This window comes from Panthera uncia, chromosome D2, assembly GCF_023721935.1.
Source record: "Panthera uncia isolate 11264 chromosome D2, Puncia_PCG_1.0, whole genome shotgun sequence".
Taxonomy (NCBI): Eukaryota; Metazoa; Chordata; class Mammalia; order Carnivora; family Felidae; genus Panthera; species Panthera uncia.
In genome coordinates this window covers 57,935,198-57,961,615 of record NC_064818.1, presented here as the reverse complement: position 1 = coordinate 57,961,615, position 26,418 = coordinate 57,935,198, and the positions used below count along the sequence as shown (strand labels likewise).

General features: G+C 38.0%; 1 protein-coding gene across 7 annotated transcripts in view; it reads right to left on the bottom strand.

The window, feature by feature from the left end:
- The window catches only part of BTRC (beta-transducin repeat containing E3 ubiquitin protein ligase), a 184,054-nt gene that overhangs the window by 6,244 nt on the left and 151,392 nt on the right, over positions 1-26,418 (bottom strand). For all 7 annotated transcript variants that reach the window (XM_049646481.1, XM_049646483.1, XM_049646484.1 and 4 more), the window contains 9 exons: positions 25,158-25,389; positions 21,251-21,437; positions 14,991-15,087; positions 14,206-14,343; positions 13,564-13,682; positions 11,155-11,404; positions 10,523-10,641; positions 8,826-8,936; positions 6,850-6,928 (listed from right to left, as the gene is read on the bottom strand). In XM_049646481.1, the coding sequence (XP_049502438.1) occupies positions 6,850-6,928; positions 8,826-8,936; positions 10,523-10,641; positions 11,155-11,404; positions 13,564-13,682; positions 14,206-14,343; positions 14,991-15,087; positions 21,251-21,437; positions 25,158-25,389 (1,332 nt within the window). The remainder of the gene's footprint in view (positions 1-6,849; positions 6,929-8,825; positions 8,937-10,522; positions 10,642-11,154; positions 11,405-13,563; positions 13,683-14,205; positions 14,344-14,990; positions 15,088-21,250; positions 21,438-25,157; positions 25,390-26,418) is intronic.

Below are 26,418 nucleotides of genomic sequence, written 5' to 3'. Positions count from 1 at the left end.
ATGATATTTTTCTCTAATATTTAGCTGTTTCAAGAACACAGAGAAAAAGTAATTTGGATTAAAGGCACAATGGAAAAATCAAATATTGGTCAGCTGATTTTGTACAAAGTTACATTCACTACAGCTGAGCCATGTCAAAGAGCATGCTGGTTTCTCACTGCTACCTCTCCTTGGTTTAGGCTGAACGAGAACATTCCTCAGTACCTACCTGGCCTTATCCTCTTTCTGTTATCTGCTGGATCCTTCTACGGTCAGAGGCCAAGGATTGATGAGCAGTAATATGAGGCACGCTGGGAAATGGTTTATCAACAAATTCTCCCCAATTTGTAAAAGCATTCGCGTATTTTCGTGATGTAAAAATTCCTACAGTGGCTAATTTCAAGCTACCCATGTGAGGTCAACTGGCTTGCAAAAATCATGAAAATTTAAGTGCTCTCATGGCCCTTATTCAATACTACCTTCACCCCAATGCTTCCATTTATCAATTCGTTTTTTTGTTTGTGAATTATATATATATATATATAAACGCATATATCTTTTTACTCAACAGTGCAAGATTCCTCTTTGTTACTGCATGTAATGTTCGTTTTCTAAATTACTGGTTGGCATTTCATTATTTGAACACACTACAATTTATCTTTTCTCCTGTGGTGGACATATGGCCTGACCTAGTTTTGGATATTTAATAAAGCTGCTATGAACATTTACGTCCATGTTTTTTTGATGGATACATGCTCTCATTTCACCTGGGTAGACAGAGCTGCTGGGCCACAGAGGAGGTAGGTTTGGCTTTAGCGGGTACAGGGAAATAGTTTTGTGAAAGTTGTGCCAGTTTATACTGCCGCCAGCAGTGTGTCAGAGTTCCGGCTGCTCCACATCTTCACCAGCAAACTGATACTGTCAATCTTTTTAATTTTAGCCATTCTGGTAGGTGAATAGTGGTTTTTTATAAGAGTTTTAATTTGCATTTTTCTTTATGAAGTTGAAGTTCCCCTCTATTCCTAGTTTGTTGAGAGTTTTTATCATGAATGGATACTGGATTCTGCTAAATATCTTTTCTGCATCTACTGACATAACCACGTGATTTTTCTTCTTTAGCTTTTTAAATTTTTTTTTTTAACGTTTTATTTTATTTTTGAGACAGAGAGAGACAGAGCATGAATGGGGGAGGGTCACAGAGAGAGGAAGACACAGAATCCGAAACAGGCTCCAGGCTCTGAGCTGTCGACACAGAGCCCGACGCGGGGCTCGAACCCACGGACCGCGAGATCGTGACCTGAGCCGAAGTCGGACGCTCAACCGACCGAGCCACCCAGGTGCCCCGTTTTTGACGTGATGGATTAAATAGTTGATTTTTAAAAAAATATTAAACCAGTTTTGTATACCTGGAATAAATACCACTAGGTCATAGTGTACATTTTTAATACACTGTTGAATTCAATTTGCTAATACTTTGATGAAGTTTTTTAAAAGAGCTACTTCATTTTATTGGCTTATACTACTACTTTTTAAATAAGTACAGAAATTCTTTATTGTGAAATCACTAAATGTAAGGACAGTGACAAGACTACACTTAGATCTTAAGCAAACAGTTTAAGACATTACCAAAAACTTCTGCCTAATAAACTCATATCAGTCATACAATTGTGTTTGCCATTACATTAGCATTTTTAAAAAATATTTTATTTTGGGGGCGCCTGGGTGGCTCAGTCGGTTAAGTGTCCGACTTCAGCTCAGGTCATGATCTCACGGTTTGTGGGTTTGAGCCCCGCGTCGGGTTCTGTGCTGACAGCTCAGAGCCTGGAGCCTGTTTCGGATTCTGTGTCTCCCTCTCTCTCTCTCTGACCCTCCCCAATTCATGCTCTGTCTCTCTCTGTCTCAAAAGTAAATAAACGTTAAAAAAAAAAAAATTAAAAAAAAAAATTTTATTTTGAATTATGGTAAAAACCACATAAAATTTACCATCTTATCTATTTATCGTTAAGTGTATAGTTCAGTGTTGTTAAGTACATTCACAATGTTGTACAATCAACATCCAGAACTTTTTCATCTTGCAACACTGAAACTCTATACCCATTGAACAACAACTTCCTATCTCTTCCCCCTCCCCCCAACCCCTGGCAACCACCATTCTACTTTCTGGGTTTGATCACTTGTAGATACTTCATGTAAGTGCAATAATATAGTATTTTGTCTTTTTGTGACTGGCTTGTTTCAATTTAAATAACGTCCTCACATTTTATTCATGTTGTAGCATGTGACAATATATCCTAAGGCTGAATAATATTCTACTGTACATATATATACACCACATTGGTTTACTCATTCATCTGCTGATGAATACCTGGGTTGCTTCCACCTCTTGGCTACTGTGAATAATACTGATATGAACTGCATATGCGTGAGATTCTGCTTTCAATACTTTTGGATATATACACAGAAGTGGGAGTGCTGGATCATATGGTAATGCTATCTTCAATATTTTGAGAAACCCCATACTGCCTTCCATAGAGGCTGCACCATTTTACATTCTTCACAAGAAGTAAATGAGCTCATAGATGAGCATCTGTGTTCATGAGACAGGCTCATCTGTACTTTTCTTGTAATACCTTTGTTTGTTTTTGGTATGAGGGTCATGCTGCCCTTACAGAAGGAGTTACAAAGTATTCACTCTGCTTCTATCTTTTGTAAAAGATTGTGAAGAATTGGTATTAATTCATTCTTAAAAATTTGGTAGAATTCACCAGTTAACCCATCTGGGCCTGTGCTTTCTGTTTTGTAAGGTTATTAATTATCAATTAAATTTAATAGGTTTAGTCCCATTCAGATTGTCTATTTCTTCCTATGTGAGTGGTGGAAGATTATACCTTTCGAGGAATTGGTCCATTTCATCTAGGTTATCAAATTTGGGGGCACAGAGTTGTTCACAGTAGTCCCTGATTATTATCCTTTTAATGTTCATGGGATCTATAGTGATTCAAAATTAGGTTTAACATTTCGATGCACATAAAAGCAGTTATACAAAATCCATTCCCAATAAAAACTCTCAGCAATCTAGGAACACAAAGAAACTTCCTAATCAATGGGTATCCACAAATATATATATGTATGTATATACATATATACAAAATATATACATATATACAAGATACATATACAAAATATAAATATATGTATACACACACACACACACACACACACACAATGGTAAAAGACCAACTGTCTTTTCCCCAAGATAAGGACATCTACTCTTCCCAATTCTTTTGACACTGTACTGAAGGTCTTAGTACAAAACAAGAAAGAGAAATGAAAGGCACACAGATCATAAAAGAAGTAAAAGTGTATTTTGATATACTTGTAATGAACAGTTTAGAAATTAGAGATTTTAAATACCTCCCGAAACTTTAAAAAATACTATTTATAATGGCATTAAAATTACAAAACACTTAGGGATAAATATGACAAAAGATGCGTCAGACCTTTATTTACCCTGAAAGGTATAAAAAACACTGTTGGAGAAATTTTTAAAGACCTAAACAAATGGAGAGATATACTGTGTTCATGGACCAGAAGACTTTGTGTTGTTAAGAAGTCAATTTTCTCCAAACTGATCTAGATTCATCACAATCCCAAGTGAAAATCTCAGCCCTTTTATTTTTTTTTTTTGTTGTTGAAATTGGCAAACAGATTCTAAAATTCACATGAAAATTCAAAGGACCCAAAAAATTTTGAAAAGGAGCGAAGTTGAAGGACTTACACTACCTGACATCAAGAGTTAATAAAAAGCTGCGGTAACCAAGAGAGTATGATACTGGCAAAAAAAAGACCAATGGAACTGAAAGGGTCTAGAAGTAGACCCACACATATATGGTCAATTGATTTTTGACAAAGCTGCAAAGGCAATTCAGAGGATTGCCTAAATAGTGCTGGAACAAGTGGATATGAACTTCGATCCGTATCTGTACCATCTACAAAAATGAACTCAAAATGAATCACAGACCAAAATGTAAAGCCTAAACTACAGAAATTTTAGAAGAAAACACAGGGGAAGATCTCCGTGACACTGGATTAGGTAAAGATTTTTTTTTTTTAAGATATAACTGCAAATAATACAATCCACAATGGAAAAAGTTGATACACTGGACTTAATAAAAATGAAGAATCTCTGTTTTTCAAAAGATACTTTTAAGAGAATGAAAAACAAAGCATGGACTGGGAAAATATACGTATGCATCACGTACCTCCTAAAGGACTTGTATCTTGAATAAGTAAAAGAAATCTCAAAACTCACTAAGAAAACCAGTCAATTAAAAAAAATTACCAAAGGATTCAAAACAGATACTTCACCAAAGCAGACATACAGATGGCAAATAAATGCATGAAAAGATGCTCAACATTATTAACATTAGGTATGTGCAAATTAAAGTCACAATGAGGTACCACAATATATTATTAGAATGATTCAAAAAGACTGTACTAAGGATTAGTGAGGATGTGGAGTCACTGGAACTCTCATGCACCACTGCATGATACAACTGCTGTGGAGAACAGTTTGGCAGTTTCTAAAAATATGAAACATATGACTTAACTATTCTGCTCCTATGAGTTGCCTTAGAGAAACCAAAGCATATGTTCATTTTATTGTACGTAAATGTTTATAGAAACTTTATTTATGATAGCCCCAAACTGGAAACAACCCACATTTTCATCATCCAGCCAAAGGATAAAGAAATTATGGTATAACCATGCAATGGAGTACTACTCAGCAATTTTTAAAAAGAAATTAACTATTGACACAAATCAATGACATGTAATTAGGCTTAATGAAAACAGACAAAAAAGAATACATACTGTGTGATTTCATTTATAAAAGTTAGAAAATGCACACAAATCAATACTGACAGAAAACAGATCAGTGGCTGCCTGGGGACTAGAATAGCAGGAAGTGGGGTGGGATGGGAAGAAGAGATTACAGAGGGGGCACGAAGATATGTTCACAATCTTGGCAGAAGTGGATGGTCTCACTGGTATGTACCTATGTCAAAGTTTATTAAGTTGTGCACTTTAAATATGTCCATTGTATTGTATGTTGATTACATCTCAATAACTCAGTTTTTAAAAACGTAATAAGGCAACTCAATAAATAAATGAGGACAAGATTTGAACAGACACTTCATAAAAGAAGATAAGCAAATAAGAAGATGTTCTACACCATTAATTATCACAGAAATGCAAATTAAAACTACAACCACTACACACCCACTCAGACTACTATAATTCTTAAAAAAACTGACAATACTGAGTATGGTCAAGGATGTGGAAAAATGGGACTCTCATACACTAAGTCAATGGAAATACAAAATGGTTTGCATTTGTGAATTCTCAAAATGGCACTTTGGGAAACAGCTTGGTAGTTTCTTGTAAATTTAACACACACTTATCATAGGACCCAGAAATTGCACTCCTACTCTCTGGGTATTTATCCAAGAGAAATGAAAACAGTATATATACACAAAAATCTGTATGGGAATATTGTTAGCATCACCCCAAACTGGAAGCATTCCAAATGTCCTTAAACTGGTGACAATTAAACAAACTAGCTCATCCACACAATGGACTACTACTCAGCAATACAAAAAAACAAAGCACTAAAACATGCAACAACATGAATGAATCTAGAATGAAGTGAAAAAAGCCAAATGCAAAAGCTACATACTATATGACTTACTTTATATGACATTCATAAGATAGCAAAACTATTAGGAAGAAATCAGAAGAATGGTTGCTAGGGGTGGAGGAGAGGGGATTGATACGAAGGGGGCATTGTTTTTGGGACAAGAGAAATGTTTTAGATCTTGACTGAGGTATTTACACACCGCAAAATTCAGAAAAAATACACTAAAAAAGGGTAAAACTTGCTGTGTATAAATTATACTTCACAGTAAACCAGACTTAGTTTAGCTGTAAATGAATGAAAGTACACACTTTAAAAACATGTGTGAAACACAGGCAAAGTAGGTCTGGTGCTGCAAGAAAGAGCTTTAAATCCAACAAAGTCTTAAGACAAAGAAACGTCTCTCTCTCTTCTCCAGAGCAGAGACTGCCAAATGTTGAGAGTCAGGATTCAGAACACTGGCTTCAAACGCTAGCTCTCATCTTTTTCCTGAGTTGTGCAAAAGATTCTCTGCTCCCTGGTGTCCCACCTAATCTTCTTTTTCTAATGGCGGCTGCTTTTAACCTTAGGCCATTTTCTCATCCGGGCCTTTGGTGAACACCATGATAAAGAATTTAGTACTTTCAAAGGTGACTTTCCTCCTTTTGAGTCACTTCTTTCTTCAACTGTCAAGATGTTCACGGCAAGGGGGTATATGAGGAATAAAAAAGACAGGATTCATGTTGCTGGAGGCGGCATGCCTTGAACAGGCTGCAGAGCTAGGGGGCTGACCGGGGGCTCACACAGGCTCCCACGGCACTTTTTGCAGGCACAGGTGTGCAGGTCCTCAGATTCTGGACAGGTTCCAATTTGAGTAATTATGTTCTCTCTCCCTAAGTACCCCCTACTGTTTCTGGTGGATACAGAATTCTTATTCACTTCCTGTACTAAACTGTTGTGTAGAGTTGCTGTGCAGCTGTTAAACAGCTGCCACGTTCCTCTCCATATATAGTCTCTAAAGCACTTTTGGATGAAAGGCGCTATATAAACATATTTTATTGTCATGTATTGGTTGCCTTTCCACTTAGTAGTAGGTTTTGTGAGCGTCTAACTATCAAATCCAGATCTGTATTCCACAGCACATCAATGTTTAATTCCTTCCCCTTCCTGTTCCCCAGCCCCCTCAAGGCTCTTACCACAAGGGTCCGTAGACACAGCGTCCCTGCAGGAGCTCGGGGGTCCAAAGCAGCTACAAGATCCCACACTTTAATTTTTCTAAAGATCAAAAATGGGATAAAAATCTTGATTAAAAGCAAAATTAAGGGACCACAGGAAGAACAGCACAAAGTCACGGCAATAAATATGTATGGTGAAAGTAATTTATGACAAATGCAGTTCACAAGAATATACAAAAACTTTTTTGTTTTTGGAGACTTGGTCCTTGCATTCATTCTTGGGTCAAGGTTATTGGTCTTAACAGGGGAAAAAGTACAAATTTAACCTAAAAATGAGGAATAGGTTAGCCTTAACCAAGCTGAAGATAGTGAATGGTAAGTTTACACCATATTTTGGGGCCAGGAAGAGATCTTATATACTAGACCTCTTAATGATATAACAGACTATTCAGGCCTAGAAACCTACAATTCTGAGAATGGCCCAGGTCATGTGTACCAGAGGACTGGAACTCACTGAAGAACTCTGGAGTTTAAATTTTTTTTTAAAGTTTATTTTTATTTTTGACAGAGAGAGAGAGTAAGTGTGAGCTAGGGAGGGGCAGAGAGAGAGAGGGAGACACAGAATCTGAAGCAGGTTCCAGGCTCCGAGCTATCAGCACAGAGCCCGATGAGAGGCTTGAACTCACGAACTGTGAGATCATGACCTGGGCCGAAGTCGGACGCTTAACCCACTGAGCCACCCAGGCGCCCCTGAACTCTGGAGTTTATATAAGCAAATTCTCATAGTTTAAGTAAGAAAAGCTTAGCCCTTCTAAAAATCAAACATATGGTTATGCCTTCTCACGGTAAACAACAGATAAAACCCAAGAAAGGTGGGAACAGATCAAAACCGGGGCAATGAGAAAATATAACCTAGCTGGAATGCGTCATCACACCCTGAACAATTTCCCAAGGGTAGAACAGTGACGGCTGACTCAAAGCAGAGGAAGCTCTGCTTCCTGCAGCTTGAGTTGTCTTAATCAGTAAAGCCGGCTCATAAACTAAGATCAAGCTGTAAGTCAGCTTCTGATACTTAAAAGCTGCCAGTATTTGAACTGTAGCCTTCCACTCCCCCATGTTAGGCACCCTGACAAGAAGAAATGATAAGGAGGCCTTTTAAGTGAATATACTTTCGTTAAGAGTTTACTGTGTGCTTACCACTGCTGGACATGGTACACACTCACAACATGAATGGATTCTAGTACCATTGCTATTAGACCAAAGAAAATAAAGATTACTAAACTTGTTGTAACTGAAATGTTAGGAGAAGTGAAGACAAGAGAGCTGCACTTTTAGAATTTCTCAAAAAGATAAAAATTCAGGACCTTACCACATTGTGCCCCAAAGATACTGCCTCCAATATTTCAATTTTATTAATAAGTCACTATTTTATACACATATCCTGGTATACTGGGATTTTTCCAGTTCACTGCTTTATAGAGTAAAACAGACAAATGTATAACCAAATAACTTATATTAATGAAAATCAGGAGCAAACAAGTACAATTAAATGACTGGGAAGAACATTTTAGAAAAGTAAACAAGAAAAGAAAAGGAAAGAGGAGAATAGTAAATAATAGAAAAGAAAGTAAACAAAAGAGGTGCCTGGGTTGCTCAGCTGGTTAAGCGTCTTGACTTTTGATTTCGGCTCAGGTCATGATCTCATGGTTTGTGGGTTCAAGCCCTGCGTTGGGCTCCAGGCTCACAGTACAGAGCCTGCTTGGGACTCTCTCTGCCCTCCCTGCTCTCTCTCTCAAAATAAATACTTTTTCTTTTTAAAAGTTTATTTAAACAAAGCAAAGGTGAACATATAGATCAGGCACAAGAAATATCGTATCAGAACCTTTCCACGAAATTTATAATATTTTAGAGTCAAGGGAAGACTATATTTAACATCCTCAGGCAGGAGGGATCAAGATGTACATTTTTTTTTTTTAAAACCCTGTTAGCAAACTCACCCATCATAGGCCCCACTCACTATCCTCTTGTTATCAAATCGAATACAGCGCACCAGTTCCTCATGGCCTTCCAACACTCGTAAACACGCACCACATTCTATGTCCCATAATCTGGAAGAGAAAATTGAGTGAACTTTCGTGTATTCTTTTCTAAAGCTGTGGATGTTATAATAATACACTTTGTATGTCTTCAAAAAATCCACAAACATAAAATCAATCAACAATCATACAAAAATGTACTCTTTTCAATGTAATTTATTTCCTTTCTGCTGTATAACTCAGGCAGAAGAATGTATGATTTAAGTTCAAATGAAATACATATTTTCAAAGCACGATGCTTTATATAATTCTGTAACCAGGGTCCCCAAGGCATAAAAAGGATGAATTCAATGTCCCCAGTTGCCTGTGAAGGACAAAACCAAGCCAAGAGAAGTAATGCTTCCTGAAATCACTATTAAGAATGAGATGCAGGGTATCAGTGATATCCTGCTCTCACAAAGCATGTCCACGTCTGTTAGTAAGGACACTCTCTGCTTTTACCCACTGTCCAGGACAGTCTTTCTCATATAATGGAAACAAAAAGCAAGTTCTCAAAAACTTTCGTATATTAATTTAAAAAATTATATGCTTCCAGACCAAGGCAAATGAAAGGACAATTTCCTTAGATGTGACAATAGCTCTATCCGTTGTTTTTTTAATAGCCTTTTCATTCTCTTAGTACTTTTTGAAGGAAGGGAGAGGATTCATAAATCTTCCAAATTCTATTCATATCTGTGTCATTCATCTTTGTGAAGATGAAAACACCAAAAAAGTACTTTAAGCTGTGGATTCTTCATAATTTCAAATTATGGATAATTACGTAATGCTAAGAAAACAAAATGCACAATTTCTAGTAGGGAAAAAATAGTTTTTCTTTTTTTTGTTAGAACACTGGTGGAAAAAAGGCCTTTTGCTACTTATTAGGACTTTTCAACTGTACACAGGAAGAGCTTAAAGAGGAGGGCCTTCAACCTCCATTTACTTATCACTCTTGTCCACTTCCTCATTCAAGCAGTACCTTTAAAATAAGTATATCTGGTAATGAAACTATTATAGAAAGGAAACACATCAATAAAAGGCTTTGCTATGCTATCTTTCTGCTTAGGAAAAAAAAAAAAATTTTTTTTTTTTTTTTTTTTTTTTTTTTTGCAAACTTTTGGCCTATAAGAAGCTATAGAAGGAAAAACATTTGGGGTGTCTGGCTGGCTCAGTTGGTAGAGCGTGTGACTCTTGATCTCTGGGCTGTGAGTTCGAGCCCCACATTGGGAGTAAAAATTAAAAAAAAAATTTTAAGTTTATTTATTTATTTTGAGAGACAGAGAGAGAGACAGTGCAAGTGGGGAAGGTGCAGAGAGAGAGAGAGAGAGAGAGAGAGAGAGAAAGAGAATCTCAAGGAGGCTCCACACCACCACAGTGCAGAGCCCAATGTGGGGCTTGAACTCACACACCAGGAGATCAAGACATGAGCTGAAGTCAGATGCTTAACCGACAGAGTCACCCAGGAACTTCTACAAATAAAAATCTTTAAAAAAAAAAACAAGAAAGGAAAAACACTTTATTATAAACATAACACACTTGAAGATGTGTTTGATCTGTGTGCAAACAATGAATGGCAGAGTAATAGTGATCCCTTCTGGGTAAAGGCACCTGCTGCTCACCTGATAGTGTTGTCAGACGAGCCACTCACCACCAGCCTATCTCTGTACTGCAAACAGGCAATGCCACGTTTGTGTCCATTTAAGGTCCTTACAAACTCACAAGTACTTGTGTTCCATACCTGAAACAGAAATAGTATTTAGCAGTTGATTTGGTGCTTCTACTAGTAAAATCTAGGGCAATTGGAGTCTTGGGGAAGCAGAAAAGAGTACTGAGCCAATAGGGGAAAGTCAACTTCTCAAACCAAACCAAATCAAAAAAAGAAAAAAAAAAAAAAAGACAAGTTTAATTCTCAATAACACAGGGGTAATTTGTAGCTGGCTGCTATAACGTGAGAATTCCTCCAACTGATTTATTCTTATGGAGTTATTAGTCTGGTCTTGCAGACAAATTTTCTAGAAGCTGAGTTTACCCCTGGCCTTCTCACACTCATCATTATCTATAGGACTAAGATACCTAACCAAAATTTTCACACCGCTTGTCTCATTCATCGCCTTCTTACAAACAGACTAGTATCTGAATTAAATATTAAACTACTCCATATGGACGTTTAAATATGAAATTTCCCTTGATTGGATTTTCATATGAACACCCTTACTCTAAATTGGAGACTTATCAAAAGATGCCTCATTACCTTTATAGTCCTATCTCCAGACGCAGAAACGATGTACTTGTCATCAAAATCTACAACGTTGACAGCAGCTCTATGTCCGACTAGCACCCTCCGGAGGGTAATGTCAGTTGGGGAGGCCATATCCCATACAGCAATGGAACGGTCTTTGGAACAGGTCACCATCATGCCATTATTGAAACGTAAGTGCAGAACTGCTTCACAATGGTGAATCAAGGTGTTTAGCATTTCACCTGTATTTACATCCCATACCCTGGAACAAACAACATTAAGAAGCTTATCTGAGGCTTCGATGATATTCCTGGCTATGATCTATTTGACTACCACATTCCCCACTCATCTTGCCTCATCTTCATAATTAGTGTTATACTCTACCCTCTTGTAGCTTTGGGACTGAGCTGAGGTAAAGAGTTCTGATGGACCACAGGGAAGTGATAGATAGAGGGCTGGACTAGGAGAGTAGGACAAGGAGAGGGACAGGATGCTGCCAATGTGAAATCCTTAAGACACACTATTTGAAATATGGGTGAGTTATATGGGAGAAGGGTAAGAATGAGGATACAACCACTGTCACCTACTAATTGGGCCTAGACTTCAAGATTATTACAAAACTTCTGACATTCAATCTGATTAAATGATATATATCTCATTTAATGAGATATATATTTTTTTTAATGTTTATTTTTGAAAGAGAGAGAGAGGGAGAGAGAGAGACAGAGTATGCACGAACATGGGAGGGGCAGAGACAGAGAGGGAGACAGGATCTGTAGCGGGCCCTGTGCTGACAGCAGAGAGCCTGATGCAGGGCTTGAACTCAGGAACCGTGAGATCATGACCTGAGCTGAAGTCAGATGCTTAACCGCTTAACTGACTGAACCACCCAGGCGCCCCTAATGAGATACATTTTTAAGTAGGAATCTGATTAATGACAGTAGCATTAGTGTCCCACGGATAGCCCTCAGGAAATAGAACTGATTCAGGCCAAGAAGCTTCTGTAACAGTCTGACTTAGTACTGTGGATTTGAGCTTGATAACCCTGGATCTTCAATTTTACCATACAGGCCAGGCCCAAGATGACCTATACTCTTAAGTCTAAAGTTCCATTTCTGTGCTTTGAATGGGGGTAGAGATCAAGAATAGCCATCCCAGGGGTGCCTGGGTGCCTCAGCTGGTTAAGTGCCTGACTCTTGATTTCAGGTCAGGTGCTGATCTCAAGGTTTATGGGATCAAGCTCTGTGCTATGAGCATGGAGCCTGCTTGGGATTCTCTACCTCTCTTTCTGCCCCCTCCCTGCTCGCTCATGCCCGTGCTCACTTGCTCTCTAACAAAATAAACATTAAAGAAAATAAGGGAAAAAAATAGCCACAGTGTAAATGGGGGCTTACAGCAGAGTGTGGGACCTTTGGCTATCTTGAGAATTTTGTGTGATGATATATTTCGATTACTCTGTTTTTGTGTATTTACTTTGATTTTCATAACACATTTTATTTCCTTTTCCAATTTAACCCCATCTTTTAGAAAATCATTTTGTCCCTTATCCTATAAATGATGTTAGCCTCTACAATGTTTAGCTTCCTTGAGGCACTCCAGAGCATCAATAAATGTTAAATGTCGATAACTATAAGAACTGAGTTTGCTATGCCTTTAAGTCAAAAGACAAGAAAGAGGAACAGCCTTTTCTTATTCACAGAGGATAATTTGGATTGGTAAACATTTAACTTCAGAGGATCTAACAATGCAGTTAACTGCTTTTTTTTCCTATTTTTTTTAAAAGTTACTTTTGATGCATTATGTTTAGAAAATCCTTTAGCTTAAGGCAAAATTCCTAACAGAGGTTTCCAGCAGTGCTGCTGGTACCCAGAACTCAAGCTACACTGGACTCCAGCAGCATAATGGCTGTGTCATCAAATCACTAACGCCTCTGGAAATTGAAGGCCCCTCCCTGAGTAAACCTTGCAATTAAAAACTGCAGGGACAGCAGGGGAGGGGCTGGCAAAGAGAGAGCATTGCTCACCTGTACACATTTTAAAGGAGGTAATGCATGTCTGTACCACAGTTATAACCACCTGAAAGGAGGCTTAATTCCATTCACATCATTCCCCTGCGAGGTGGTTTTTGTAAGGCATGCACAAGGTTTACCAAGTTTTTATAATTGATGATTTTCCCAAATTAAAACAGAATATGTAGTTTCTTCAATGTGCAAAAATGTAAACTTGCCTTAATCATTCCTAAATCAAGTTTTCTACTTCTAGGTGGACACAATGATGTGGAGAGCTGATGGCTTATTCTTCTTTAGTTATGAAGTTTCAGAACTGCGTTCATGCAGCTACATACAGCAAAACTACTATCTATGACAAAGAACAGAGCAGATCTGATATTCCAGAGTTCAAAAGATCATTTGGAATTCTCTACCTGACTGTGGAATCCGATGATCCAGTTATGATCACCCTCTCATCATACTGGAGACACAGGACAGAACCCGTATGGCCTGTGAGAATTCGCTTGCATTCCAGCGTGCTTTTATCCCAGATCTAGGATGGCAAACAAGATCTTTTTGATCACTGTGATAATGGGGTGGTGCTGAGACTTGTTGGCTCTACTATGTGTTTGATTCCTCTAAAGAATCAAAGCCCAGAGTAATGTGGAATGCATTCTTTTCTATAGGTATAGCTAAGCACCTGTGTGTGTGTGTGTGTGTGTGTGTGTGTGTGTGTACACACACACACATATAGGTGGCTTTAATACTAATGCTGACTTTATCCTTTTCATTAAGGAACAGAGGTAACCTATAATTATGTGAAGCCTAAAGGAGTAATAGCACATTCAGCGCACTTTAAGGAGAGAATTTAACCCTAGGACTATCCATTTGTACATGCTTCTGGCAGAAAGCAAGTAACTGTCCTTTAAGGAAATGATTCTGGCTTCAGGATGGGAAACAACCTAAAACTCTCATTTACCTTCTGGAAATAATACTTAGAAATGATGCTGGGACTGCTTTATTAATGTGGACACCCTTCTCCTTCAGCCATCTTCCCATTATTGAACAGACCTCACCTTGATTGTGTTGTCTCGAAGGCCGCTTACTATCTTCTGATCATCATACTGTAAACAGTAAACTCCTTTGCTTGTTTCACTTCGGCAGTGGATTCTCTGTAAACTATGTCTTCCACATCTCCAGTTAGATTCTATTGTCTAGGAGAAGGAATAATAAAAAGTTAGTAATTAGGAAAGGACCAGCACTAAATCCTTATCTGACTTTCATGGCAACCAATGACAAATGCTCAGTGCTTCACTCTATTAACTATATAGAACTTAAGGCAAACTCAAAATATGTTTTAAAAAAACCACTGTTTAAATTTGTATAACATTTTTTCATTTGTAAAGTTATTAAAGATTTACTTTCTAGAACTCTCCTGCATATAACTCATCCAATTAAATGATAAACCTGGTGGAAAAGGGGCAACAGAGGGCAAGCTGTGCACTTCATGAGGTTACATGCTCAGTGCTCCCCATACCTATGTGGTGGCCATTTCTACCAGTGAACTTCCAGGAAAGCTCAATTCATAAGATATTGGAGTATCGTAACAGTCTCAGTGCTATTGCATGAAGATATCATTTTCTCTCTCTCATCTACTTATCTACCAGTAAACAATCTTTAAAAGCTTTAAAAATTTTGCCTGGCAATTTACTATATTTTACCTACCCTATTTACTTAAAAGAAATTGATTTTTAACCCATATTAATAAACCTTAATGGGTTTGCTGTAACAATTCTGTTACTGAAGAATGCTGATGATTCTCTAGTATTTGGCAAATATCCAAATATAAATAGATTCTTACCTCAATGTCTTGTATAATTTTAGGATAAAGTGCTCTGTAAAAGGAGTTGGGAGGAGCGTTCCCATCAGGAGGTTTGTTTTTGAATAAATACTGTCCCCTAAAAAACAAATATTTTCAATAAAAATCACAATATCAAACATTTACAAGGAGCTTCTTATTTTTTCAAAGTGTTGTCACAGTTACCATTCCATATAATCTCCGTAGCCTGGAAAGGTGTGAAGTTAAGCCTGATTTCAGGAGGCCAACTTTCTGGGTTCTAAGGAGCTCAGTCAACACTGATTGTAAACATGACCACTTGTAGTGTAGCCATCAGAGTATCAGGCCTTCAGGAATACTATAATGTCATCAAGCAAATATGCATAATCAGAATTTATCAACTAGTCTATCAGACCTCTGTACAGGCAGATTCACTGGGCTTTTGAAAATTTTGTTAGTGATGGTAACTACTAACTCTGAACTAGGCACATGCCCCACATTCTCTACCCCCCCCCCCCCCCCCCCCACCCCCCGCCACCAAGTAAAGCTGTGCCAGTATCAGTGGAGCCTAGCATCATGGGCAGTAGGAATGCCTCTATCATGGAGATCATTTTTTCTAGTCTTCATTTATGTGGGGTAAGGTGTGTTGGCAGCTCGGGCACCCAGGCTGCTGGTGATCAGTGTAGCTGTGCTTTAAAAGGAGCAATTCAATTCATTTTGACAGAGAAGAAAGGAAACACAGGAGTGTCCAGCAGCAGGTATGGAAGAAGATGAAAAGAAATGCCTAAGAGCACTGTGCTGTCAAGTCTAAGGCATGACATTCTTTCCCAGGTTCCTGGCTATGCACATACATACATGCATTTTACTGCCTTTCCTTGACTCCAGTGAGCAACATTTGTTAGCATCTCCTTCCTTATGACAGCACATCTCTGGAATACTCGTATCCCAAGCTAGATCTTTGCTACAAAAAAAACCAGTAAATGGCAATCACTTCCTGCTGGGTAAAAAATTTAATTCCTCATCCTGAAGTTAAGAACCCACCGAACACGGTGTGGAAGCTAGTAAACCCCACTATGGGTGTACTAACTGCTGTTCTCACTGGCACCGTGCCTTGCAAAGTGGAGATAGGCAGAAATGCCTCAGAGTGTAATCCTGGCACCAGAGAAATCATGTTTTCTCTGGGCCAGTCATCCACTCCTCCCTCTATAGCTCCATTACAATATAATTAATTGTTCAATGTCTCCAGGAGCGCTTCTCCCCTGCCCTCTTCCTATTATACACCTTGAAAATTAGTTGAGAAAATTTATCAGGAAGGTAGCTTTCACTTCTGTGTTAACAGAGGAAGGCAAATCTAGAATGGAGAAGCTAAAATAATAGTTTATAAAAGGGGGCTAATAGGAGCAAGAAATATGATACATCAACATAAAGGGCAAACAAGACACATTGTGAAATAATTCTGGGTTACAAGCACACTTCTCTTATTCTGCAATAAGAGAACAATCTTACTCTGCAAACACACTGTAACCAAACAACAGATTTTGAGCGAAAAGATCCTAAATCTGGTTAATAGTTATAACTTAATAATTTCAATCCCAACACCCTTTCATGAGGTGATAATCACTACATTCATTTTGCAAGCAAACAAATCAAATGCCAGGGAGGTTAGGTAACCCGCTCAAGGTCACACACCTAGCAAGTAGACCTGGAATTTGAATCTAAGTCTGATTTTAGAGCCTACACTCTACTACTTTATTATCTCCCAGTACCCACCATTCCTCAGAGATTCCTGCCCTCCTTTTAATCTCTGGCAATTGACTATAGGCGCCCAGGATTTTCTTCATATGTAATGAAACTATCCCTACATTCTAAGAAAAGAGAAATCATATAAGCCTCTGATTTCATTTTTTACCTCAATGTATTTTTCATGCCTTGCTAAAGTGTCTGAGTTTCTTCAAATTAAAGGTGCTACAAAAAAGGGTGGTGAGGTGCTGAAAACTGGTTTTTCAGTCTGTATCTGTGTTGTAAGTCAAAACCTTTTATGATGGAAGCTCTCTGACAACAGGGACCACTTCTGTGTGAAATGTCTAGTACCTCTGAGAATGTAAGTACATGATAAATGCTAAATATTAAATTTAGAATGTTATCATAAAATGTGATCTGCTGATTAAGAAAATGGACTTTCCCAAGTGGTCGTTTATTATACTTTTAAGAGTTACCATTACTGAGCACAGAGAGTACACTCACTATTATTCAAGATAGAAAGAGACAGAGTTCATGTCCTAGGGGCAGACTGTCAAATTCATCTAAATACAACAGTGGAGTGGAAGCTAAACCCAAAGCTTCATTAGAAAACGATATTTACTTATTGTTTTTGGTTGGGGGAAATGGAAGAAACTGTCAAAGCCAGGATTTGGGGAAAGGTATGAAAGGAAAACTTTATTGACACAGTAGGCTTGGAAAGACAATCTGAGAGAAGATGAGAAAGTGATCATAGACTGAATTTTTTAAAAAGTAGGGGAGAACACTAACACAAGAAGAAAGTCAAATTTAAAAATACAAGCAGTCACTGGGACGCCTGGGTGGCTTGGTCGGTTGAACGTCCGACTTTGGCTCAAGTCATGATCTTGCGGTTTCTGAGTTCAAGCCCCGCGTCGGGCTCTGTGCTGACAGCTCAGAGCTTGGAGCCTGCTTCGGATTCTGTGTCTCCCTCTCTCTCTGCCCCTCCCCTGCTCTTGCTCTGTCTCTCTCTCTCTCAAAAATAAATATAAACATTAAAAAAGTTTTAAAAAGACACAAGCAGTCAAGGGTGCCTGAGAAGCTCAATCGGTTAGGTGTTCAACTTCAACTCAGTTCATGATCTTGCAGTATGAGTTCAAGCCCTGTGTCGGGCTCTGTGCTGACAGCTCAGAGCCTGAAGCTTGCTTCAGATTCTATGTCTCCCTTTCTCTCTGCCCTTCCCCCACTCATGCTCTCTCTCTCTCTCTCTCTCTCTCTCTCTCTCTCTCAAAAAAAAAAAAAAAAAATACAAGCAGTCAGAGAAAGTCAAGGTGGATATTAAAGGAAGTCTCCACGGGGTGGACAAATTCTTGTAATTTCATGGGGCTCTATCAAGGTAAGATGACAAATGTGGCCAGGGACAAAAGAATATGGTCTGAACTATGAAGGATGCTCAAAAGAACAGAAATGGGCTCCTGTGGTTGAGGAGATAGGGAAAGAGTGATAATCAACACTGGATCCTAGATTATTTCTCATCCATACCTTCATATACCCTTCATATAAAAGGCAAAAGGCCATCTTTTCAATGATCTTGTTTGTTTTTTCTCTTTGTAACTAACATAACAGATCTTCCTATTTACTGCCAACTCCAAGTAAAATTGTGGAGGCTGTTATCTTTGGTATTTTCACAAGCATCTGTCCAAATCTGCTTATCTGTTTCTTGTTCTTCCTGCCTTCAAAAAAAAGAGTTTGTAAGGGCACCTGGGTGGCTCAGTTGGTTAAGCATCCGACTCTTGATTTCAGCTCAGCTCGTGATCTCATGATTCATGAGATGGAGCCCTACGTCAGGTTCTAGGCTGATAGCACGGGATTCTCTCTCTCTGGCCCCTCCCCCCCCTCCCCCCCCACTCCACACAAGTGGTCTCTCAAAATAAATATATTTTTAAAAAAGTAAAAAAAAAAAAAAAAAAAAGTTTGTAAACTCCCAATGTCTGATAAAGGTTTACTGTTATTTACAGTACAAATGGGAACAAAGTATATTTTAACAGGGAAGAAACCTTTATTGCTATGGGAGTGAATCTCTGTCCTAGAGATTTTAGGTTATGAGTTCCAATTTGGAGGAGAATTTGGGTTTTTCTTTTGAAATGTCATTTTTTAAAAGATTAAAAAAAATTTTTAAGTTTATTTTTTGAGAGAGAGAGCATGAGTGAGTGTCAGTGAGGGAGAGAGAGACAGGGAGACAAAGGATCCGAAACAGGCTCCGCACTGATAGCATGGAGCCCCATGTAGGGCTTGGACTCACAAACCATGAGATCAAGACCTGAGCCAAAGTTGGATGCTTAACTGACTGAGCCACCCAGGCGCCCTAAATGATGTTTTTTTTAATTTTTATTTTTTTAATGTTTTATTTATTTTCTGAGAGTGAGAGAGAGAGAGAGAGAGAGAGAGAGAGCACGAGCGAGCGCACGCAAATGGGGGAGGGGCAGAGAGATAAAGAGACACAGAATCTGAAACAGGCTCCAGGCTCCGAGTTGTCAGCACAGAGCCTGAATTCACGAACCATGAGATCATGACCTGGGCCGAAGTCGGCTGCTTAACCAAATGAGCCACCCAGTGCCCCTAAATGACTTTTTTTTTTGTAGAGTTTATTCATTTATTTTGGGGGAGGGGGAGGGAGGGACAGAGAGAGCGAGAGAGGGAGGGAGGGAATGAGCAGGGGAGGGGCAGAGACAGAGAGAGAATCCCAAGCTGACAGCACAGAGCCCAATTCAGGGTTCAGTCTCATGAACTGTGAGATCATGACTGGAGCCAAAATGAAGAGATGGGCACTTACTCAACTGAGCCACCCAGGTGACCCTGGAGAATTTTTCTTTTTTTCTTTTTTCTTCTTTTTTCCCTGTAAGGGGTAGTAGAATATTCCTAGCTGCCCTAAAACTCTTCCACATAAGCAACTGCTCTATATCTAAGGCTGGTCCTGGCATGCCTATTAGCAAAACGATGGATTTTGAATCCCATACAACTATATATATGTGTGTGTGTGTATGTATATATATATATATATATTTGTTTTATAAAGAGTTTATTTCCAAAGTATGAAATAAATTATGAAAGGTTTCTATTTTTCTATATAGTGAAATAAATGAGAATAAGAAAAACATATTTGGGAAGAATAACACTATGCTTTCATATATTCACGTTTATATAGCCAAAGAATAGCTTGGCATTTGCTTCCTTTAAAATTGAATCTGAGGGGCGCCTGGGTGGCTCAGTTGGTTAAGCGGCCGACTTCGGCTCAGGTCACGATCTCGCGGTCCGTGAGTTCGAGCCCCGCGTCGGGCTCTGTGCCGACAGCTCAGAGCCTGGAGCCTGTTTCAGATTCTGTGTCTCCCTCTCTCTCTGCCCCTCCCCTGTTCATGCTGTGTCTCTCTCTGTCTCAAAAATAAATAAACGTTAAAAAAAAATTTTTTTTAATTGAATTTGAGGGAAATTATAAAGCCTTCCTAATAGCCAGAATGACAGAAATTTCTTGAAGCATTTGGTATAACATTTAGGGGTCAATACGTTTATTATATATCAACGAATTTCAAATATCCAAAAAGATAAAAGAAAGGGAGCCATAAATTTCAAAGATGAAAAAAAAATGAGCTAACTATATTTTAATGAAAATTGCTGAGAAAAGCTGCCCCTCTTTTCTTAACAGTTTTGTATCTCTTTATGGTCCAAGATATATAATTGATAAAATTAATTGCTCAGGATATCCCTGAGCACACATATGTCTGCTGGTGCATTTCTATCAACTAAAATATTTAATATGTCACTTTTATTTTACTTATGAAATTATTCACACCTGACTTTCTTTCAGTGACATTCTAGAGATATCCTTTGAAAGTACATATAGAAGGCATCTTCCAGAAGTTCTAATGAAATGGTACCTTTATCTTAAAAGAACAACAATAAAATTGGTGAGGTCTCTCAGGCTGCTCACTATATAATGCCTCAAGGAATTCAGGATTAAGCAGTAAAATCTTAAGAAAATATGAGTCTTCTGAGGAAACAGTGAGATATACTAGATGACACATTTCACTCTTTCCCATGCCTAGAGTTCTTATTCTAGTTGAGTGTAAAAATAATTTTGATTACAAAGGTGATAAACCACCACAGGCATGGATTAAAGACAAGAAATCTTCTGAAGGAGAACATACTTACTGGTTCGGGATTGTTTCGGGCATCTGATGGCTTCTGTGTGATCTAAACTCATCTGTCTTACAAACTGCCTATCAGCCCTTTTTCAGGACACTACTTTCTGCCCAGAGAACAGAATGCTCTAAATGAAGTCGGTTTTTAATCATTTTTTGCAAAGTAGTATTAACACAGTATGTCATTTGTGAATGATTGGTCAGAAGAAACACTGTTGAGTACGTGTACAACTATTTTACATTTTGTGCTATAAACCAGCAACATCATCATATTCAATGAGAAGCAGTCTCTCTGGTTCCCAATATTATTCCAATGACTCTGAACGGCCAAGTCCTGAAGCTCCATGATAGTAAGAAAGTTAAAAGGCTCACCATCCTCTTCGTTCTGCCAGGCCTCTCCACAGAGAATCCGTCCTGACCATTCTCTCAATGAGCTTCTTCCATAACATGCCATCAGATGTCACTCGGTACCATTCCTTACATACAAGTTCAGCAGCACATAGTGATTTGGCATCCAGGTATGACAGAATGTTCTCAGCAATGTGATCCAAACCCCGAGCTGTTGGGTTTGGGGGAGGAGGTAAAGAAGAGAAGCATAGGTGGTGAATGGTTTTTTACAAAAGGTCCTTAAAAAAAGAACAGCATTTATTCTGTTCTGAAAGCATATCATTGTCCCTAGTGTGGTCCAGTTTCTTTTTCAAACAGAAACTTGGGTAAAATGAGTGTCAATAATTTTTCCATAAGGTTACAGAAATGAACAGTATTTTCCATCTTCCTTTAGATAAGGAAGTTAGAGCTAACAACTAGCAAACCCCCCAAGACATTAAAAATAAAAAGGATTCCAGAAAACAATTCACATCTATCTATATGGATTTCAGCACTAGGGGATGTTCTATGGATGGCATCTCAAAGTCTGTGATTCAGACCCCCCCAAATCTCTATATTAGGTCCATTTCTCATTCTGTTTCTATTACTGCTGCAGTTCCAAAGCTGTTCAGTAAAAGAAATATCCTTTAAATGTACTAGGGGAGAGGCACTAAGTCAGAATGTGCTGGGTTATAGAATTTTGGGCATGCAGAAAGAAGAGAAGAAGGAAATACAGATTGGTATGGGAACATCCCAAGAGGAAAAGAGAGAGGTATGTTTAAGTTCAAGTATCAGTTTAATTTCAAATGTTTAAAAAAACTGTATTTGAGAGTAGTTGCTGCTATAAAGCCTACATGACAGCTGACCAAAAGATGAAAAAAATCCCAGACCAATAAATAACTTGGTTAGAATTTCAGAGACCATTTTGTAGGATGTATAGAGGAAAACAATGGAAGTAGATCTTGGGCTTCCTAAACTGGATGGGCTTCCCAGTTAAAATACTCTACCACCCAAATCTGTACTGAGGCCTCAGAGAAATAGATACTATAAAACAGGATGATCACACGAATAAAGTTTTTGGCTATTGTTCTAATTCACAAATGAGACAAACACATTCACGGTTATTTCTTCTTCGGGTTACATATCAGAGGTGTGCTAAAGACTTAAATAGTGCAGAAGGATTCCTTCATACTCTGACCCCCTCAGGCACAAACTTAACCAAAAGGAAAGAGAATACCACATTTCATTTTGTGCCTTTCCCTTGAATCACACGAAGACACAATTGGACACCGTTAGCAACAACCCAAACGTGCTTAAACATTATTCTAATTATAAAATTGTATGGATAGCAGTCACATTTTTCAGCAGATTTGGAGAAGAAAGCATTAAATGGATTTTGTTTGGCTGGCATCACATGTTCATATTTAAGCATAAGCAGATGGAGGCATCCATCACTTAATTCTTATTAAAGGAAAATGACTATAACCCAATTAAAGATATAATAATTAGTTCTTCGTGAAAAAAACCCAAAAAACAAAAAAACAGTGATGGTACAATTCCTGCACCTTTAAATTGAAACTTTCTATGCCGTCAGAAGTTTCCAAAATTCATTCCTGTGTTTTTAATGGCTGTCATCAAATTGTTCCTGATCTTCACTATATCCCTATAGTAAGTCTTTGGAAGTAATTTCACCTAACACTCTAAACAAACCCATTACATTAATGGATTATAGGCATTTTTTGAAGTAGTTTGGTTTACTAAATGTAGCCAGATGGTGTAGGTTTATAAGTTAAAATGGCCATAAAGCATTAGCCTGATGATTTAATATCTTATAAAGTGGTCAGCAGATACACACCAGGGATCAGGATTAGGCAAAGGATACACAGATCTAATCAACTCCTGCTCAATTCTTAGTGGTATATGCTTGAGATAGTAGCATGTCTCAGTAACTGGGGAGAGCACAGTAATGAGGTACACACAGATTGTTCACACAATGAAAACTGTTTGCCTATGGCTAAAACAAAATCCAGTGAGGGAAGAGGGGGCAGAAGTCTATTCTACTTAACAAAAAATATAGATACAAATTTAGTTTTAAAATGGTTATTTCTAAGATATAAATAGGTATTTCTTTTGTTTTAAAGGGTGATTTAAATTCCAATTTTGGAAAAACAAACAAAAAAATTAATTGGCCAAGATGAAGCAAAGTAGTAATATGCCTTTTGGGGGAGGGCTGGCATATTTTTGAAGAGGACAGTTTGGCACAAGTATTAAAAACCTTGAAAATATTCATAATAATATTTCTGTTACTTCTTCCTAGGAAAAGACTAGTGAATAAGAATGTCTACCACAGCAAAGTTTACAATAGGAAAAATATTTTGAACTACCTAAGTGTCAAAAAAAGGGGTTAAATAATATGTGTTTTGGCCCCCATAAAGAATATATAATACTATAAATAATTACGTTTTATTTAAAAAAAAATTTTTTTTTAACGTTTATTTATTTTTGAGACAGAGATAGACAGAGCATGAACGGGGAGGGTCAGAGAGAGGGAGACACAGAATCTGAAACAGGCTCCAGGCTCTGAGCTGTCAGCACAGAGCCCGACGCGGGGCTCGAACTCACGGACCGCGAGATCATGACCTGAGCCGAAGTCGGCCGCTTAACTGACTGAGCCACCCAGGCGCCCCAATAATTACGTTTTAAAAGAACACTCAGGAAAATACATTAAGAGAACACAGTAAGAAAAAAATGTTACAAACGTTTTAGAAGGAAATATACACACCTAGAAAAAACAGTAAGGCTACATGCCAAAATATTAATAGCATATTAGCAGCTCTCTCTGAATGGTGGTGTTCTGGGAAATTTTATTTTTATATTTTAAATGGTTTTGAATTTTCTAAATTTCCTATAACTTCTATAATCAGGAAACAATTGAAAAAAATAAAAACATGATATACTAATATTTTAGAGATTCACTCATCTTTTGTACTATATGTTCTTTTATAGCTTTTTAAAAAAATGTTTTTATTTATTTTTGAGAGAGACAGAGCAAATGGGAGAGGGGCAGAAAGAGAGAGGAAGACACAGAATCTGAAGCAGGCTCCAGGCTCTGAGCCGTCAGCACAGAGCCTAATGCAGGGCTTGAACTCATGAGTTGTGAGATCATGACCTGAACTGAAGTCGGATGCTCAACCAACTAAGCCACTCAGGGCCCCGATACTGTATGTTCTTTTAAAATAAACTTTTAACACAGAGGACAACCTTGTATTTCCTCGAGATAGCATTTCCTCCAAATACTGATGTCTACAAAGTATCCTAGGATCACCATCAAGCATTCAGTAAAACCACCACATCATCTTCCACAAAAAATGTATTTTAAGTGTGTGAGCTTGTGCATGTGTGTATTCAAACATATATTTAGCTTATGATAAATGTTTGGTTATTGAGAACAGTGAGGTTGCAAAGCCTGGTGTTTACAAATTATTGTCACAAGGCTCCTGAGATATCTTTCTTTACAAAATACTCACTTAAAAATTCAGTCCCATAATTTAAATTATTCTGTTGACAAATTCCCATAGAAATCCAAATCCAAGTACATAAGTTAACATATCTTGAAGCTAAGACACATTATCAAGGTAGCACCTCACAAAAAATTTTATCTGTACCTCTCAGTGGGTAAGAACAGGGTGACTAGAAGGTAGGAGATCCAGAGAAGACTGGGGAAAGAAGAGTCTCTATTTCCAGAGTTTGATGTTTTGGGTATTTATACCCCAAGAAGGTAACATTAAAGAACTCAGTTTATAAAAATCAAGCCAATGAAGACTTTTAAAAAGAAAGACGAAGATCTAGTTCCATTACCATTGTCACATATCTTCTAGGCAAATTAATGGCTCACAAACACCCGGAGACATACCTGGCAGAGCAGTTATGAAATCCCTCTGCAGCATAGGTTTAAGATATGAGTTTATGTGTCCATGTTGGTAATGACACATTTGGGATATAAGATGTTCTACAAATTCCACTTGATCGGACTCTGACCACTGCTCAAAATATTTGACACACAGCTCCTTTTCCTTCTCATAGCTTGCTGAGAGTTTTCGTTGCTTGGGCACAATCATACTGGAAGTGCCATTGGCAAGTTTCGTCTGTAGAAGGGGTGGATTAAAAGAAACATGAAACAGTAAGTACTGAAAATGAGGGAAATATATAATTTTCTGGTCTGGCATGCTATATTATGTCTATACGATGGAGCTCACTCTGTTACTCTATTAGTAATTGGATGCTTGTGAATAGCAATTACATAGAAAGCCACACAAAGACCACAGTAAGTTGGTAAATCAGAAATAGTGTTGGATGACTAGACATTCATGTCTAAAAGTTCACAGGAAGATATTATTTGGAGATACACAGATGAAAACTGAAAGCTGAAGGCATATTAAGTTATTATTACTAGCAAGCAAAAAAGCTAATTTGCTTTTTTTTTTTTGTATATACCGGTTACTGGACATTTATAGAATTACTTACTCACAACTTATTTTTTACCAATCAAATAAGAAACCTTCCATGCAAAGAAAGGCCAATGAATAATCTGAAACTCTAGTACCTTGGAGATAAAGCTTAAATATAACATGTATATGTTCAACCTACCCTTTTCCTTCTAAAAAGGAAATCAAACTTACATGCCATACAGTCTTTCTATTAATTAGTTAGTTCATTGAGAAAATATCAACTAAGCATCTACGATGTGTCAAACACTGTCCTAGGTGCTAGGAATACAACACTGAACCAAAATAACAGTGTCTGTTATCAGGAACTTGTAGTATGTACAGCGAGATAAAAACATAACCAAATACTGGAAAATACAATGTGCATAGTGCTATTAAGAAAAGTAAGGGGATATGGGGCGCCTGGGTGGACCAGCTGGTTGAGTATCCAACTCTTGATTTCAGTTCAGGTCATGATCCCAGGGTTGTGGAACCGAGCCCTGCATTGGGTTCCATGCTCAGTGTGGAGCCTGTTTCAAGATTCTCTCTCTCTCTTCCTCTGCCCCTCTCCCCCACTCTCACTCTCATTCTCTCAAATAAAAGATTAAAAACTTAAAAAAAAAATAAGGGGATAGAAAAAAAAAGTATACGTTATTGTACTAGGCAAAATTCTAAGATGGCTCCCCCCAA